The 14,549-nt window shown below is 48.6% G+C and overlaps 1 protein-coding gene across 2 annotated transcripts in view; it reads left to right on the top strand.

The window, feature by feature from the left end:
• Nucleotides 1-14,549, top strand: part of PEPD (peptidase D) — a 114,424-nt gene that overhangs the window by 44,186 nt on the left and 55,689 nt on the right. For both annotated transcript variants that reach the window (XM_027079349.1, XM_027079350.1), the window contains exons 8-9: nucleotides 503-578; nucleotides 1,486-1,532. In XM_027079349.1, the coding sequence (XP_026935150.1) occupies nucleotides 503-578; nucleotides 1,486-1,532 (123 nt within the window). The remainder of the gene's footprint in view (nucleotides 1-502; nucleotides 579-1,485; nucleotides 1,533-14,549) is intronic.

The following is a 14,549-nucleotide window of genomic DNA, read 5'->3' as shown; positions in this document are numbered from 1 at the left end:
AGCTTGACCCTATCTCACGCAGGGGGCCTGAGTCACTTTCCAAGGCTGCCTGGACAGGTGGGTGTGGTGGGGGGAAATGGGAGAACTCTTCAGCCATCTGGGCAGAGCCCTGGGAGTCAGCACCCTTAAGATTGAGGTCCAGCAGCCTTGCCATGTGGATTGTATCCCCATTTAGTGGATGAGGAAACTGAGTCTCAGTGAGGCACCGTGTGTCCGGCTACAGAATCTGGGTTTCTGCCACCCACAGCGGCTTCCCGATCTTGTAACTGGAAACAGCCTGCACTCCTGAGGCTGGCGTTGGGTTGGGATGGGCCATGCTTAGTGTAGCTCATCACTCCTGGGGCTTGGGGGCCCATCCTGCCCCCATCCTCTGCTCAGGCGGCCCATCTGCAGCCCTGGGCTCCTTCCCAGGCTGTGCAGGGTGTGGAGGTTTCCCTGGAGGTGTCTGCCAGCTCCTGCTGGAAGTCGCTGACTTGCTGCTTCGTTTTTCTCCTTTCTGCAGCCGGGTCTTCAAGACAGACATGGAGCTGGAGGTTTTGCGCTACACCAATAAAATTTCCAGCGAGGCCCACCAGGAGGTAAGCTGGGTGCTGGCTCACTGGACCTGCCGTTCTGGGTGGGCTGGGGAAGCAGCATTGCTCTGTGTAGGGCAAGACGGCGGTGTCGAGGTGGACAGTCTCGGGGGGGCGCTGGTCCCCAGCCGGCAGGAAGTGTCACTGCAGACCCAAGATACAGTGCTGGTTGTTTACTGTTCCCCAGCGGGGACAGGGCAGGGAGGGCCTGTCCTCACCTTAAGGTACCCACCCTCAGGGAACTTCCCAGCAAGAAGTCCCGACTTCCAGGACAGTAGAGCTTTCCCTCCTCGCGTTCTGGCAGTCCCAGTTCCTTTGAAAGAATCTGTGGTCCTTAACCAAGATTCAAGCACGTTTATTACTATCACCCAGTTTTTGAAAACACCCTCACCTGGTTCTTTCCCAAACCTTCCCACTTTACCTGAGGAGCAGAAGCAAATAAGGAAGTTTAGTTTTTGAAATGGGTCCAGGCCACTGGGATAGCCCAGTACCTGCTTACTGACATTGCAGTGTTGCGTCAGGAGACAGATGGGGGTCATTGGAGGCAACACAATCTCTTCTCCGAGTTCATTTTCTCTGTGTTTTATAAGGAAGGAAACCTCTTAGGATAGTTGTCATAGACTTCTGAGCATTAAGTATTCACCAAACACGTCTTGGCTAAATCTTCACTTGCCTCCCAAGGTGTTTATCGACTTCTGAACAGAAGTGCTCCGGAGTGGTTTAAATAAACTGTATGACTTTGGAGCTTTAAAAAAGTTCTAATTTGTCACATTTCTGCACCACTGTGTGCGTGTATCATTCTTTTTTTTTTTTTAAAGAAGAGATTCTTTTGAAAAAATGCTATACATTATGTATAAGGTGGTGTTACTTATCTCCTTAATACAAATGTCTTTGCTTAATATCCATCCTCCAGGTAATGAAGGCTGTAAAAGTGGGAATGAAAGAATATGAGATGGAAAGGTAAGCTGCTGTGTTTCTCTGGGTAAAGATTAAAATGTAAAAAACAGTAATTTACGTTCGCCGAGCAAGTAACAGATGAGGCGCGGCAACCTGGCACACGGGTTGAGCGGGGATTAGGAGTAGGGCTTCGGCGGCGTGGGCAGAGAGGATTTTTCTTCCGACTGTGGCCACCTCCCCGGCTCCTGGCAGAGTGTTGGATGGTAATGGTCTTTGATTACTTTTCAGGGTCGTTTAGTGCCCCATCATTCCACTCGTGGACTTTGTTGCTGCAATTTGCAGGAAGCTACCAAACAGCTGCTATGGAGACTCTGAAAGCCGCTAGTAAAACAGCTTTTGCCGTTTTTACGTGTAAACACTGCCATTATGTCTGCTGTGCTCGGACGACCGGGTTGCGGGTTGGTTAAGTGGCTCATAAAGCATTCTGGAGAGCTCCATCATCCTGCAGCTCCAGTTAGGCTGCAGGGAGCCTGTTGCCACCCGGGGCCTTCCCACGGCTGCCCTGCTGTGCTGGGTGTGGGCTGGCCAGCTCCTCAGCCCCGCTCCAGGACCCAGGGGTCCGTTAGCGTGCTGCTGCCCACAGCGTGAAGAAGCCCTGGGGTCAGACCCAAACTGCCCCAGTGGCTCCCCTCCCGGCCACCTCCCGGGGCAGGAAGCCCCCATTCCCGACTGTCACCAGTGACTGCGCCGCGTGGGAGTCCCTGTGGGGAGAAGACACCGAAGCTGCCGTTTCTCCCCCTGTGACATAATAGGAAATGCGTATTTGGTCTCTGCCCCCAGTTCCTGGCACGGAGCTTGTAAAACCTTTGAAATTCCCTGATAGAGGAGCATCTGTTGTTCTTTATAATAAGCTCCTTTCCACCGCACTTGAGTTTATGCTAATGAGGGCCTCTCGGAGGCCCCGACCTCCTGGGAGAAGAGAAGGAGTAGAGATGGAGATTGAGTTCTGACCAGTGATTGAATCAATCCTGTATCTAAGGAGGTAATGGCCCTTGCATAAGCCCTAAACCAAAGGGTTTGGAAAGCGTCTAGGTTGGTGAACGCGTGGAGCTGCTGGGAGGCTGGCATCCCTGGAGAGGGTTTGGCAGCTCCACACCCCTCCCCCACACCTTGCCCTCTGCCTCTCTTCCATTTGGCTCCTCCTGAGTTGTATTCTTCCTAATAAAGTGATATCAGTAAGTAAAGCACTCTCCTGAGTTCTGCGAGCCGTTCTAGCAAATTATGAAACCCGAGGCTAGTTTTTGTGGGAACCCCTGATTTAAGGCCGATGGGTCAGAGGTAAAGAGGCCTGGGCTTGTGGTTGGTGCCTGAAGAGGGGGCAGTTTCGTGGGACTGAGCCCTTAGCCTGTGGGGTCCGCACTAACTGTGGCAGTTACTTAGTGTCAGAAGGTGTCCGCAGAGAAGTGGACAATTGCTTAGTGTGGAAAACCTACATATTTGCTACCGGAAGTGTTGTGAGTACGAAAAAGCGTTTTACCTTGTACCCTCCACCCTGAGCTGCCCTTTCCTGCCTGGCCTTGTCAGAGCTTGGTGCCGCTGCCCCTTCCCCACCTTGCAGGGCCCGTGTCTGCCCCAGGTACCCTCAGGGCCCGCTCTGCCTCCACACCTTAGCAGTGCAGAGTGAGGGCGAGGTACAGACAGAGTCGGCAGCGGGCACCCTGGGCGTTTACAATCACCATCACGTGGCTTGGGGGTAGGCGGCTCTTCTCAAAGTCTAATAACCCTTAAAGGAGCCCTGAACAGGGAGCCTCTATATTTCTTTCCCCTTACCCTGGGAGGTAAGAGGTTAACATGGCCTCGGAGGCCCTGCTGCTGTGCCTGCCCAGGAGGGGGGCATGGAACGAATGAGTCATCAAGGACCCAGCTCAGCTCAAGGAGGACGGGGGAAGGGGCAGAGCCCTCTAGCTCTTGCCTCCGTGCTCTGGGATTCCCGGGTCCTTGCCCCCACCCCCCACCTGGGACAGGAGGAGTTCTGCGGGGCTGCCAGGGAGGTGGGCTGGGCAGTGGGTCCCTCAGATTGGCACTGGCCCAGAAACCTGTTCCCAGCTGAATTGGCCCATAGTGACCCACAGCTGATGCTTCAAATAAAACGACCGAGAAATGAGAGCAGGACTCTTGGTCCAGTGTGGAGCCACGCTGACTGCTGCATTGTGCCCGGAACTGCGGGGAGTCCAGCTCTGAAGGTGGCTCCTGGCAGGGGCCTGAGCCGTCCTCGGTGTCCCAGAGCCAGATCAGCCTGGGTGTGAGTTCTGGGCCAGGGGCTGGTCACTCAGCATACCTCCCCCAGCTCCCTGCTTCCCAACCCAAGGTAATAGAGGTCTTTTTTTTTCTTTTAATGACGAATTTCAAATACCCACCACCCGCACGTCAAAGAGTATAATGAACATGAACGTCGAAGTCCCCATCAGGGTTTTCTGTTTGGTTTTGTTTTCCTGGAGTATTTAAAACCAAACCCCAGACATGGTGTCATTTTACCTGTGAATACGTCAGTGGGTGTCTCAGCGGATGACGGTATTGTTTTCCTTTTCATGTAACCGCTGTGTCCTTATCACATCTGAGTAAGTTAACAGTAATCCTTAATGTTGTAAATGTCTAGTTTATGTTGTCTAAAACTATCTTTTTAGAACTGGTTTGTATGAGTTGGGATTCAGGGTCTACACGTTGCGGTTGGCTGTTGTTTGGAGGAGACCCTCTTGTTGAGCTGAGCTCCGGGGAGATCTTACTTTTGTCTGCAAATTGCCCAGCCTTCCGCTCCACCCTGCGTCCCAGGTTGGCCCCACCGCTGCCTCCTCTGTGGACCAGGGGCGGCCCTTGGAGGAATGATCCTGAGGCTCTGGGCCAGAAGCAGCTGCCCTGAGGGCGCTGAGTGGCATTAATCCAGCTCAACGTGCCAGGTGTGTGCCCTGTTGTGCACCCCCTGTGGCTGGCCGTAGGGGGTACAGGGGGGAAGCAGTGGCTACCCTCGCACCCTCAGCCCGGCAGGGGGGCCATCTGATCTCTGGGTCCCTGAGACCTGAGAGCAGGGGGGTTCCTGGGGTGGAGTGTGGGGAGGGGTTTTAAAAGCTGAGGCAGAGATGATGAGGACAAGAGACAGAGTCTGTTCCCGAAGGGCAGGTAGGAGGGGTGACCCTGGGAGGCAGATGGTGTCACCCCCTGGAGACAGTGGGAAGATGGTCCTCCCGGGACATTGAGGTGTCCCTGGCCAGATTTGAGGAGGGCATCACCCACTGCCAGTGCCAGCCTGAGCCCGGGGGCGTCTGTAGTGGTGAGGCGGCCGACGTCACTTTCTCTGTGCCCGCAGGCACGTCACTGCCCAGGTAGCCTGGGATGCTGTTTTGTGGCCGGTGTCCTTGGAGCCTGGGAACTTTCTCTCGGAGGCCCCATCTCGTTAATCTGCAGTGTCTGCCCCACAGTTGGTATCAGGAAATACGTGTGGGCGGCTTAGATGGATGGGCAGGAGAGAGAAGAAAATGTCCTGAGGTACTTTTTCCTGTCTTCTCTCCCGCTGTGGACTTCAGCATTCTTCTCTTAACCAAGTAGGAGTATGAGATCATGTCTAAAGCAGGTGGGGGCTCCCCAGGAGGTGTGGCCTCCTTAACACAGGCTGGACCGATGCCCAGGAAGGTCCAGGGCAGCGACTCCCGGGCAGGCCACCGACCCCTGGCTTAGAAGAGCATCCCTAGAACCTTCCAGACGTTCTGCTGAGAGCATGGCCAGCTCCAGCCCCACGGAGGGACACAGGGCAGGAAGGGCAGGGACTCCTGGGGGTGGGGGTGGGGGGGGAGATTGGGGCTGATTTTCTGGGAGGCGGGCATACCACCGGCACAGCGGCGCTCAGACTCAGACAAGGGCCGCTGGCCAGGAGACCCAGTTCTAAGCCTCATCTTTTTGTTTTATCATCAAAGGTTTGTCATAAAATCTGGAAGGCATGTTAGAAACAAGGAAGCCAGCTGGTGGTATTTATTAAGACTCCTCCTCTGTGCTGTGCCTGCGAGCAGGGTTCCAGGGAACATGAAAATCAGTTTCTGCAATTGAGGTGTGGTAAATTGTGTTAAACCAATAAGACGTTAATGTTTGGGTAAATCGGGTGCTAATGGCATCTGACTGCAGGCCCAACCAGGCGATGCATCTTACCTCCTCATGTTACTTAATGTTAGTGGCGTCACCGGCTTACAGCCGGCTGGCATGGGGCTGGCAGCTGAATCAATTACCGGCAAACACTAATTTAGAGCATGCTCAATTGGCTGTGTAAGCAGGTCCCAGTTCACATTTGCCACAAGGAGATTAATAACTTGATGTTTTTGACAGTCTGGGACCTTACCTGAAATGACGCTCTCTTTCTCTCCAAGCTGTGAACGGGGCATTTCGGGCCCTTTCCCGGCAGCTCCCGTGGGGAGTGTGGGAGCCATTTAACAGGCAGAGGGGTCTGTGAGGTATACTAGGGGACAGCACGGTGTTGTCCTCCTCCCCCGGCTGGCGTCCTTCGTGGCACACAACCGGACCGCATCTGGAGACCCCTGTCAAGGCCTGGGTTTCCCTGTGCTCCATCACAGGCATCAGCCCACAATAAGAGTCTCCTGTTTTCTTTGTCTTTTTTTTTTTTTAACATCTTTATTGGAGTATAATTGCTTTACATGGTGTGTTAGTTTCTGCTTTATAACAAAGTGAATCAGTTATACATAAACATATGTTCCCATATCTCTTCCCTCTTGCGTCTCCCTCCCTCCCACCCTCCCTATCCCACCCTCTAGGTGGTCACAAAGCACCGAGCTGATCTCCCTGTGCTATGCGGCTGCTTCCCACTAGCTATGGAGTTTACATTTGGTAGTGTGTACATGTCCCTGCCACTCTCTCACTTCTTTCAGTCATTCGTTAATGCTGAACTGCACGGCTGGGCTACTCCGTGCTCAGAGTCGCCTTGCTCTTTTCTCCCCTTTGGCCGGAAGGAGCGAGTCAGGAATCTGTGTGTTCAGTGTGGCCACTGGGCCCGGATCGGGGGTGGGGAGACAGGGCCAGGCCTGAGGGTCTTCTCCCCAGGGCTGCAGGGTGGGGGTCTCCCCCCTACAGACAAGCCCCCACTATTCACACCACATACCACACACACACACACACACACACACACACACACACACCCCACCACTCATACCACACACCACACACACACACACACACACACCACACACATACACTCCAAACCACACACACACACACACACACACACACTCCCACCACTCCCACCACATACCACACACACACATGTCCCACATCACATGCACATGCCACACACTCGCACACAGATTCCACCCAAGCCACGTGGTGCTGGATCAGTGGCTTGATCGGTGGTTGATTTTTCAGATTATCCACCCAGGGAGCAGGCTGCAAAAATCCTTGCTGTGTTCTTGTTAAAAAAGGCCTGTCTTTTTGTTTTTCCCGAGGATTAGAAGATTTAACTGTAGTGAGGGTAATTGGAAGGTGGGAGAGTTTACAGGAAACCCTGCACCCCTACTAAGCCGTGGTGATTGTGTCTGCAGCGAGCGTAGGCGGGTGTGTCCGACCTTTTCTGTCTCTCCCGCCCAGGCCTCCGCAGCACAGCTACCCCTGAGCCCACCCCTCACCCTTGGCATTGCCACCCCACCCGCTTCTCATCTGGACCAGCTTCTCTGTCAGATCTGCAGGAGCTGCATCTCCTGCTCTCAGGTTAGCATCCTCTTCTTTCTCTGCTCATCCCTCCTGGTGCACTGTAACCCCTGCGGGGCCGTCTCTTAGACACCTGGGCCTGTGTGGCCCTCCTCTCACTCTGGGTCTCTCTCTGCCTGGCCTGCTGGGTGTGGTGGTCAGACATGCCCTGTGTATCTCTGAGCACCCCCATGGGTCATGCTGGGATCCAGGTGTCATTGGTGATGCACAGCACCAGGAGGCCCTCATTACTTCCCGCTTTCCTGGAGGTCCTGGAGACGTTCCCTGGAGAGGTCCAGCGTAATCTGGTCTCAACCTAGGCAAGCCTGGGCCTCAGGGAGGCTGCCCTCAGTTATCTACCTCAGGCAGGTGCTAGATTTTGCCTGGGGCCTTTGCGGCAGCTCTGGGTCCAGGCAACCACTGAGACCAGAGCCCCTGGGTAAGAACAGCTGTGATGGGCCCTCCGCCGTGGGCCTGGTCACTGTCTGGGCAGTGAGTGCCCCGCACCCTCCACAGCAGACATGGCACTCACTCTCGCTGGCCACGTTGAGGGATTAGGCTGCGCCTGGCCTGCTGAGACCCCCAGGACTGGGTGCGGCCCAGCCGGCTCTTTGCCGCGTTGCGCGGCTGGTGCGGCTTTCCTGCCAGCACTTCCACCACGGAAGGGTCAGGAAACCCCCATCTGTTTGGTGCACCCCTCAGGAAGGCAGCCCATGAGTCCTGCACCCCGCCGCACCTCGGTGTATTGGAGCTGAGCCCTTTCTGACAGAAGAGTCAGGGCCGTCTTGGGTGGAGAATTCCTGGGCTTTTGAGCAGGCTTTACCTCATCCTGGGCCCCCCGATACCAGGCAGGGCGGGTCCTGTGTGCCCACCCAGCCCGCTCTGTCTGCAGACCTGACATCAGAGAGGAGAACCAAGAGATTCTGCAGAGCCCGGTGTCTGGGAGTATAGCTGGGTCTTAGGGGGCGTGGGGATCTGTGGCTTAAAGCCGGGATAGCTCATTTTGCTTAAAAAGTAACTGAGGGGCTTCCCTGGTGGCGCAGTGGTTGGGAGTCCGCCTGCCGATGCAGGGGACTCAGGTTCGTGCCCTGGTCTGGGAAGATCCCACATGCCGCGGAGCGGCTGGGCCCATGAGCCATGGCCGCTGAGCCTGTGCGTCCGGAGCCTGTGCTCCGCAACGGGAGAGGCCACAACAGTGAGAGGCCCGCGTACCGAAAAAAAAAGAAAAAAAAAAAGCACATTTAGGACATAAACTAGCGTGATATCCAGCCAGAAAGCTGGGCAAAGAACCAGAGGGAAGGACTTCCTGCAAATGTGCACCCTGGTTGATGCAGCCCTAATTAGAGCTTTTGGGGGCAAAGCCAACAGAAATAGACCTTTTCTTTTCAGATGCCGGGGAAATTGCCCCTGGAGAACCCATTAGGTAACAGTGGTGCCAGCAGGCATCTTCATGGATTTGCCTCTAGTGTTTCACCATTGAAAGTGGTGCTGTTGATTTTCGATAAATATTTATCGTAAGTTTAAGGAAGTAGTGTCTTCTTCCTGGCTTACTAGGAGATTTTATCAGGAAAGGATGTTGAATTTTATCAGCCTTGTGTGTCTGTGTTTTAAGCAATTAATAAACTTTTGACTTTAGAACAGGTTTAGATCACAGAAAAGTTACAGGAATATTACAGACAGTTCTCTTTTTCCCCTGTTGTTAATGTGATTGTGATCCATTGTCACCACTCATGAACAGTGGTTTTTTTTGTTTTTGTTTTGTTTTTTTGTGTCTGTGTTGGGTCTTTGTTGCTGTGTGCGGGCTTCCTCTAGTTGCGATGAGTGGGGGCTACTCTTCGTTGCGGTGCGCGGGCTTCTCATTGTGGTGGCTTCTCTTGTTGCAGAGCACAGGCTCTAGGTGTGTGGGCTTCAGTAGTTGCAGCACACAGGCTTAGTAGTTGCGGTGTGCTGGCTCTAGGGTGCGTGGGCTTCAGTAGTTGCGGCACATGGGCTTAGTTGCTCTGCGGCATGTGGGATCTTCCCGGACCAGGGATCGAACCCATGATCCCTGCATTGGCAGGGGGACTCCCAACCACTGCACCACCAGGGAAGTCCATGAACCGTGTTGATATGTTATTATTATCAAAAGTCCATACTTTATTCCACTTTCCTTAGCTTTTACCTAATAACCTTTTTCTGTTCCAGGATCCCACCCAGGATCCCACATTACATTTCGGCTGCCCTGGGCTGTGGCCAGTTCTCTGACTTTCCTTGTTTTCAGTGACCTTAACAGTTTTGAGGGGTACAGGTCAGGTATTTTGTAGACCGTCCCTCGGTTTTAGCTTTTCTGATGTTTTTGTCATGGTTAGATTGGAGATATGTGTCATTGGGAGGAGGACCCCAGAGGTAAAGTGCCACTTGGATATCTCATTGTTTCAAGGGTACAGGTTAGTGAACTGACGTATCATTGATGTTGACCTTGATCACCTAACTGAGCTGGTATTTGTCAAGTTTCTCCATTGTAAACGTACTTGTTTTCCCCCTTTCCATACTGTATTTTTCAGAAGGCAGAATACACAGCCCACACTTAAGGAGTGGGGAGTTATACTCTGTCTCCTTGAGCGGGGAATTATCTACATACACTATTTGTAATTCTTTTGTACGGAAGGTTTGTCTCTTGTCTCCTGTTTATTTATTCAGTCGTTTATTTACTTATATCTGTATGGACTCATAGATATATATTTTATACTTTGGGTTATACACCAATATTATCAATACATTATTTTGTTGCTTAAATTGTTCCAGCTTGGCCACTGGGGACTCTTTCACACAGGCTCCTGTGTCCCTCTGACACACTGCATAATTTTGCTTTTTGAACACTTTCTTAGTTTCTGGCACTGCAGGGTGCTCCAGGCTCATCTTGTATATCCCTTGCTCCAGCCCTTGAATCAGCCATTTCTCCGAGGAGCTCTCGTTCCTTTTATTGGATCATGGTATCAGATACCGAGATTGGGCACTGGGTGTTCCTTAGATTAATTTTATGACTAGACTTCCTGGTGCAGAGCCAGCCGGGCATCCCCGGCACACCCTACTTTGTTGTGGTGGATTACTACTTCAATAAGCTGCAGGATTGAAATGGGGAGGCAGTCCACTTTAGAGGTTAGGGAACGGTCTCTAGAGACTGGTGTCCTGGGTTTGGGTTCCAGTTGTGCCACTTACTGTGCCTCAGTTTCCTCATCTGGAAGAAAGGATAATAATAGCACTTCATAGGATAGTTGGGAGGATTTGGTGAATTAATATATGTATAGTATATAGAACAGTATATCTAGTAAGCATCATAATGATTGTTTTATGTATTTATTTATTTAACATCTTTATTGGAGTATACTTGCTTTACGATGGTGTGTTAGTTTCTACTTTATAACAAAGTGAATCAGTTATACATATACATATATCCCCATATCTCCTCCCTCTTGCATCTCCCTCCCACCCTCCCTATCGCACCCCTCTAGGTGGTCACAAAGCACTGAGCTGATCTCCCTGTGCTATACAGCTGCTTTCCATGAGCTATCTATTTTACATTTGATAGTGCGTATATGTCCATGTCACTCTCTCACTTCGTCCCAGCTTACCCTTCCCCCTCCCCGTGTCCTCAAGTCCATTCTCTACATCTGTGTCTTTATTCCTGTCCTGCCCCTAGGTTCTTCAGAAACATTTTTTTTTTTAGATTCCATATATATATATATATATATATATATATATATATATATATATATATATGTGTGTGTGCGTGTGTGTGTTAGCATACGGTATTTGTTTTTCTTTTTCTGACTTACTTCACTCTGTATGACAGTCTCTAGGTCCATCCACCTCACTACAAATAACTCAATTTTGTTTCTTTTTATGGCTGAGTAATATTCCATTGTATATACGTGCCACATCATCTTTATCCATTCATCTGTCGATGGACACTTAGGGTGCTTCCATGTCCTGGCTATTGTAAATAGAGCTGCAATGAACATTTTGGTACATGACTCTTTTTTAATTATGATTTTCTCAGGGTATGTGCCCAGTAGTGGGATTGCTGGGTCATATGGTAGTTCTATTTTTAGTCTTTTAAGGAACCTCCATACTGTTCTCTATAGTGGCTCTATCAATTTACATTCCCACCAACAGTGCAAGAGGGTTCCCTTTTCTCTACACCCTCTCCAGCATTTACTGTTTGTAGATTTTTTGATGATGGCCATTCTGACTGGTGTGAGGTGATACCTCATTGTAGTTTTGATTTGCATTTCTCCGATGATTAGTGATGTTGAGCATCCTTTCATGTGTTTGTTGGCAATCTGTATATCTTCTTTGGAGAAATGTCTGTTTAGGTCTTCTGCCTGGTTTTGGATTGGGTTGTTTGTTTTTTTGATATTGAGCTGCATGAGCTGCTTGTAAATTTTGGAGATTAATTCTTTGTCAGTTGCTTCACTTGCAAATATTTTCTCCCATTCTGAAGGTTGTCTTTTCATCTTGTTTATGGTTTCCTTTGCTGTGCAAAAGCTTTTAAGTTTCATTAGGTCCCATTTGTTTATTTTTGTTTTTATTTCCATTTTTCTAGGAAGTGGGTCAAAAAGGATCTTGCTTAGATTTATGTCATAGAGTATTCTGCCTATGTTTTCCTCGAAGAGTTTTATAGTGTCTGGCCTTACATTTAAGTCTTTAATCCATTTTGAGTTTATTTTTGTGTATGGTGTTAGGAAGTGTTCTAATTTCATTCTTTTACATGTAGCTGTCCAGTTTTCCCAGCATCACTTATTGAAGAGGCTGTCTTTTCTCCATTGTATATTCTTGCCTCCTTTATCAAAAATAAGGTGACCATATGTGCATGGGTTTATCTCTGGGCTTTCTATCCTGTACCATTGATCTATATTTCTGTTTTTGTGCCAGTACCATACTGTCTTGATTACTGTAGCTTTGTAGTATAGTCTGAAGTCCAGGAGCCTGATTCCTCCAGCTCCAGTTTTTTTTTTTTTTTGCGATACGCGGGCCTCTCACTGTCGTGGCCTCTCCTGCTGTGGAGCACAGGCTCCGAACGCGCAGGCTCAGTGGCCACGGCTCACGGGCCCAGCCGCTCTGCTGCTTGTGGGATCCTCCCGGACCGGGGCACGAACCCATGTCCCCTGCATTGGCAGGCGGACTCTCAACCACTGAGCCACCAGGAAAGCCCTCCAGCTCCGTTTTTCATTCTCAAGATTGCTTTGGCTTTTCGGGGTCTTTTGTGTTTCCATACAAATTGTGAAGGTTTTTGTTCTAGTTCTGTGAAAAATGCCATTGGTAGTTTAATAGGGATTGCATTGAATCTGTAGATTGCTTTGGGTAGTATAGTCATTTTCACAATGTTGATTCCTCTGACCCAAGAACATGGTATATCTCTCCATCTGTTTGTATCATCTTTAATTTCTTTCATCAGTGTCTTATAGATTTCTGCATACAGGTGTTTTGTCTCCTTAGGTAGGTTTATTCCTAGGTATTTTATTCTTTTTGTTGCAGTGGTAAACGGGAGTGTTTCCTTAATTTCTCTTTCAGATTTTTCACCATTAGTGTATAGGACGTAATGATTGTTTTGATGTTATTTTACTGGCATTGTATATAGGTTCAAAATAGGGGATTGAGGTAGACTTTTTTTTTTTTAACTTCTTAGTCATATTTTAAGATGAGAGTTTTTGAGATCACGGTCTGGGAAGCTCTCCACGTTTTTCCATTTTTTGGAACAATTTAGAAAGCATAGGGGCTGTCTGTTCCTTGAAGGTATAAAGAAGTCTTTTGAAGCTGTCAGAACGTACTGTTACTTTGGGGAGAATTTCTTTGATACCTTTTCAAGTTTTTCCTGGAAAATTTTTGTTTTCATCAAGAATTTTAAACTTCTTAGAACCGAGTTATCAATTTTACTCTCTTAATTTTAAAAAATATGTGCTCTAGGGAATTCCCTGCCGGTCCAGTGGTTAGGACCCAGTGCTTTCACCTCCCCAGGCCCAGGTTTGACCTGTGGTCAGGGAACGAAGGTCCTGCAAGCCACATAGCGCAGCTCCCCACCCCGCTAAGAAATTCTCTATAACTGTAGTTGTATTTCCTTTCTCATTCCTAACATTATGTGTTTGTGTTCTTTTTCTATTGATTAGCATTTCCAGAATTATATCAGTTTTATTGGTATTTTCATAAAATCAGTTATTAAATGTATTTATTGGTTCTGCTTGTCTAACTCATGGATTCCCAGTTTTATTATTGATTTCTTTCTCCCCCCTTCCTGACCTTGTTATGAACATCCATCTTTTGACTTGTTTAGTTGAATCTTAGTTTTTTATTTTTTCCTCTTCAGTAGTAAGTGAATTTTAGCTAATATATTTTTTAATGCTGCTTTGACCATATCCTAAGAGGTTTTGATTGATTTGTTTTTTAACCCAAGAAACGAACTAAGAGCATTTCTTTTCATTTCTAGGTAGATGTGTGGTTTGTTAACTTTTTATTGTTAGTTTCTGGTTTTATCACTTTTATAGTGAGAGGTTATAGTCTATGTAAATTTTGAGATATTTCTTTGTGGCCTGTTTAGACATATTCTTTGCAAGTCTTTTATGGAATACTGGAAAATGTTTATTTTTTAATAAACAAAAGTAGAGTGTACTTTGGTGTACATGAAATCAGATTTCTTACCGTATTCCAGTCCTCTGCCTCCTTCCTTATTTTTGTATATTTAAGATTAAGAGAGGTGGTTTGATGAATTTCTCTTTGTGATTCTTAGTAGCTTTTGTTTTATTCATTTCCATCCCAAGTTGTTTGACGTATAAAGGTTGATGATTAAGGCTTTATTGTGACATTTTACCTTTTTACAGCTTTTAAGAACCCTTTTGACCTAATTAATCCTTTTTATCTTGAATCTGACTTTAACTGATACTGGTTTTGCTATTAAATGTTTACTTTTGTTGCATTTGCCTGATGTATCTTTGCTTACTCCTTTATTTTGAATTTTGTTCATTGGTTGCAGTTTACTTGTTCCAAATTGAGCCCCTCCCAGTGTCAGGAGGGCCATTCGCGTCTGTGGTGATGACCAGTATGTTTGGTTTTTCATCCAGAGGCTCCTTTGGTGCTTTCTGGTTTTTGTTCTGGCTTTGAAAGAAAATTTTTTTTCTCGTTGGAAAGTTGGTGTTAAGAAGTTAATCATTTTAATAACAGTTATTTAGATGTCACTGTCTTACTGAATCCAGTGTGGACCCCTATTTTGTACTGCGTTTTCCCTTTCCTCTAAAGCATTTAATTTGACCCCGCACATTGGAGAGTCCTTGCGTTGCCTCCTATGTGAAGGAGGGCTTTACTGGGTATTGA

Source organism: Aethalodelphis obliquidens, unplaced genomic scaffold (assembly GCF_003676395.1).
Source record: "Aethalodelphis obliquidens isolate GAN/ISIS:26980383/991018 unplaced genomic scaffold, ASM367639v1 scaffold43, whole genome shotgun sequence".
Classification (NCBI taxonomy): Eukaryota; Metazoa; Chordata; class Mammalia; order Artiodactyla; family Delphinidae; genus Aethalodelphis; species Aethalodelphis obliquidens.
Note: the sequence above shows the minus strand (reverse complement) of the source record. Positions and strands in the feature narration are given on the sequence as shown.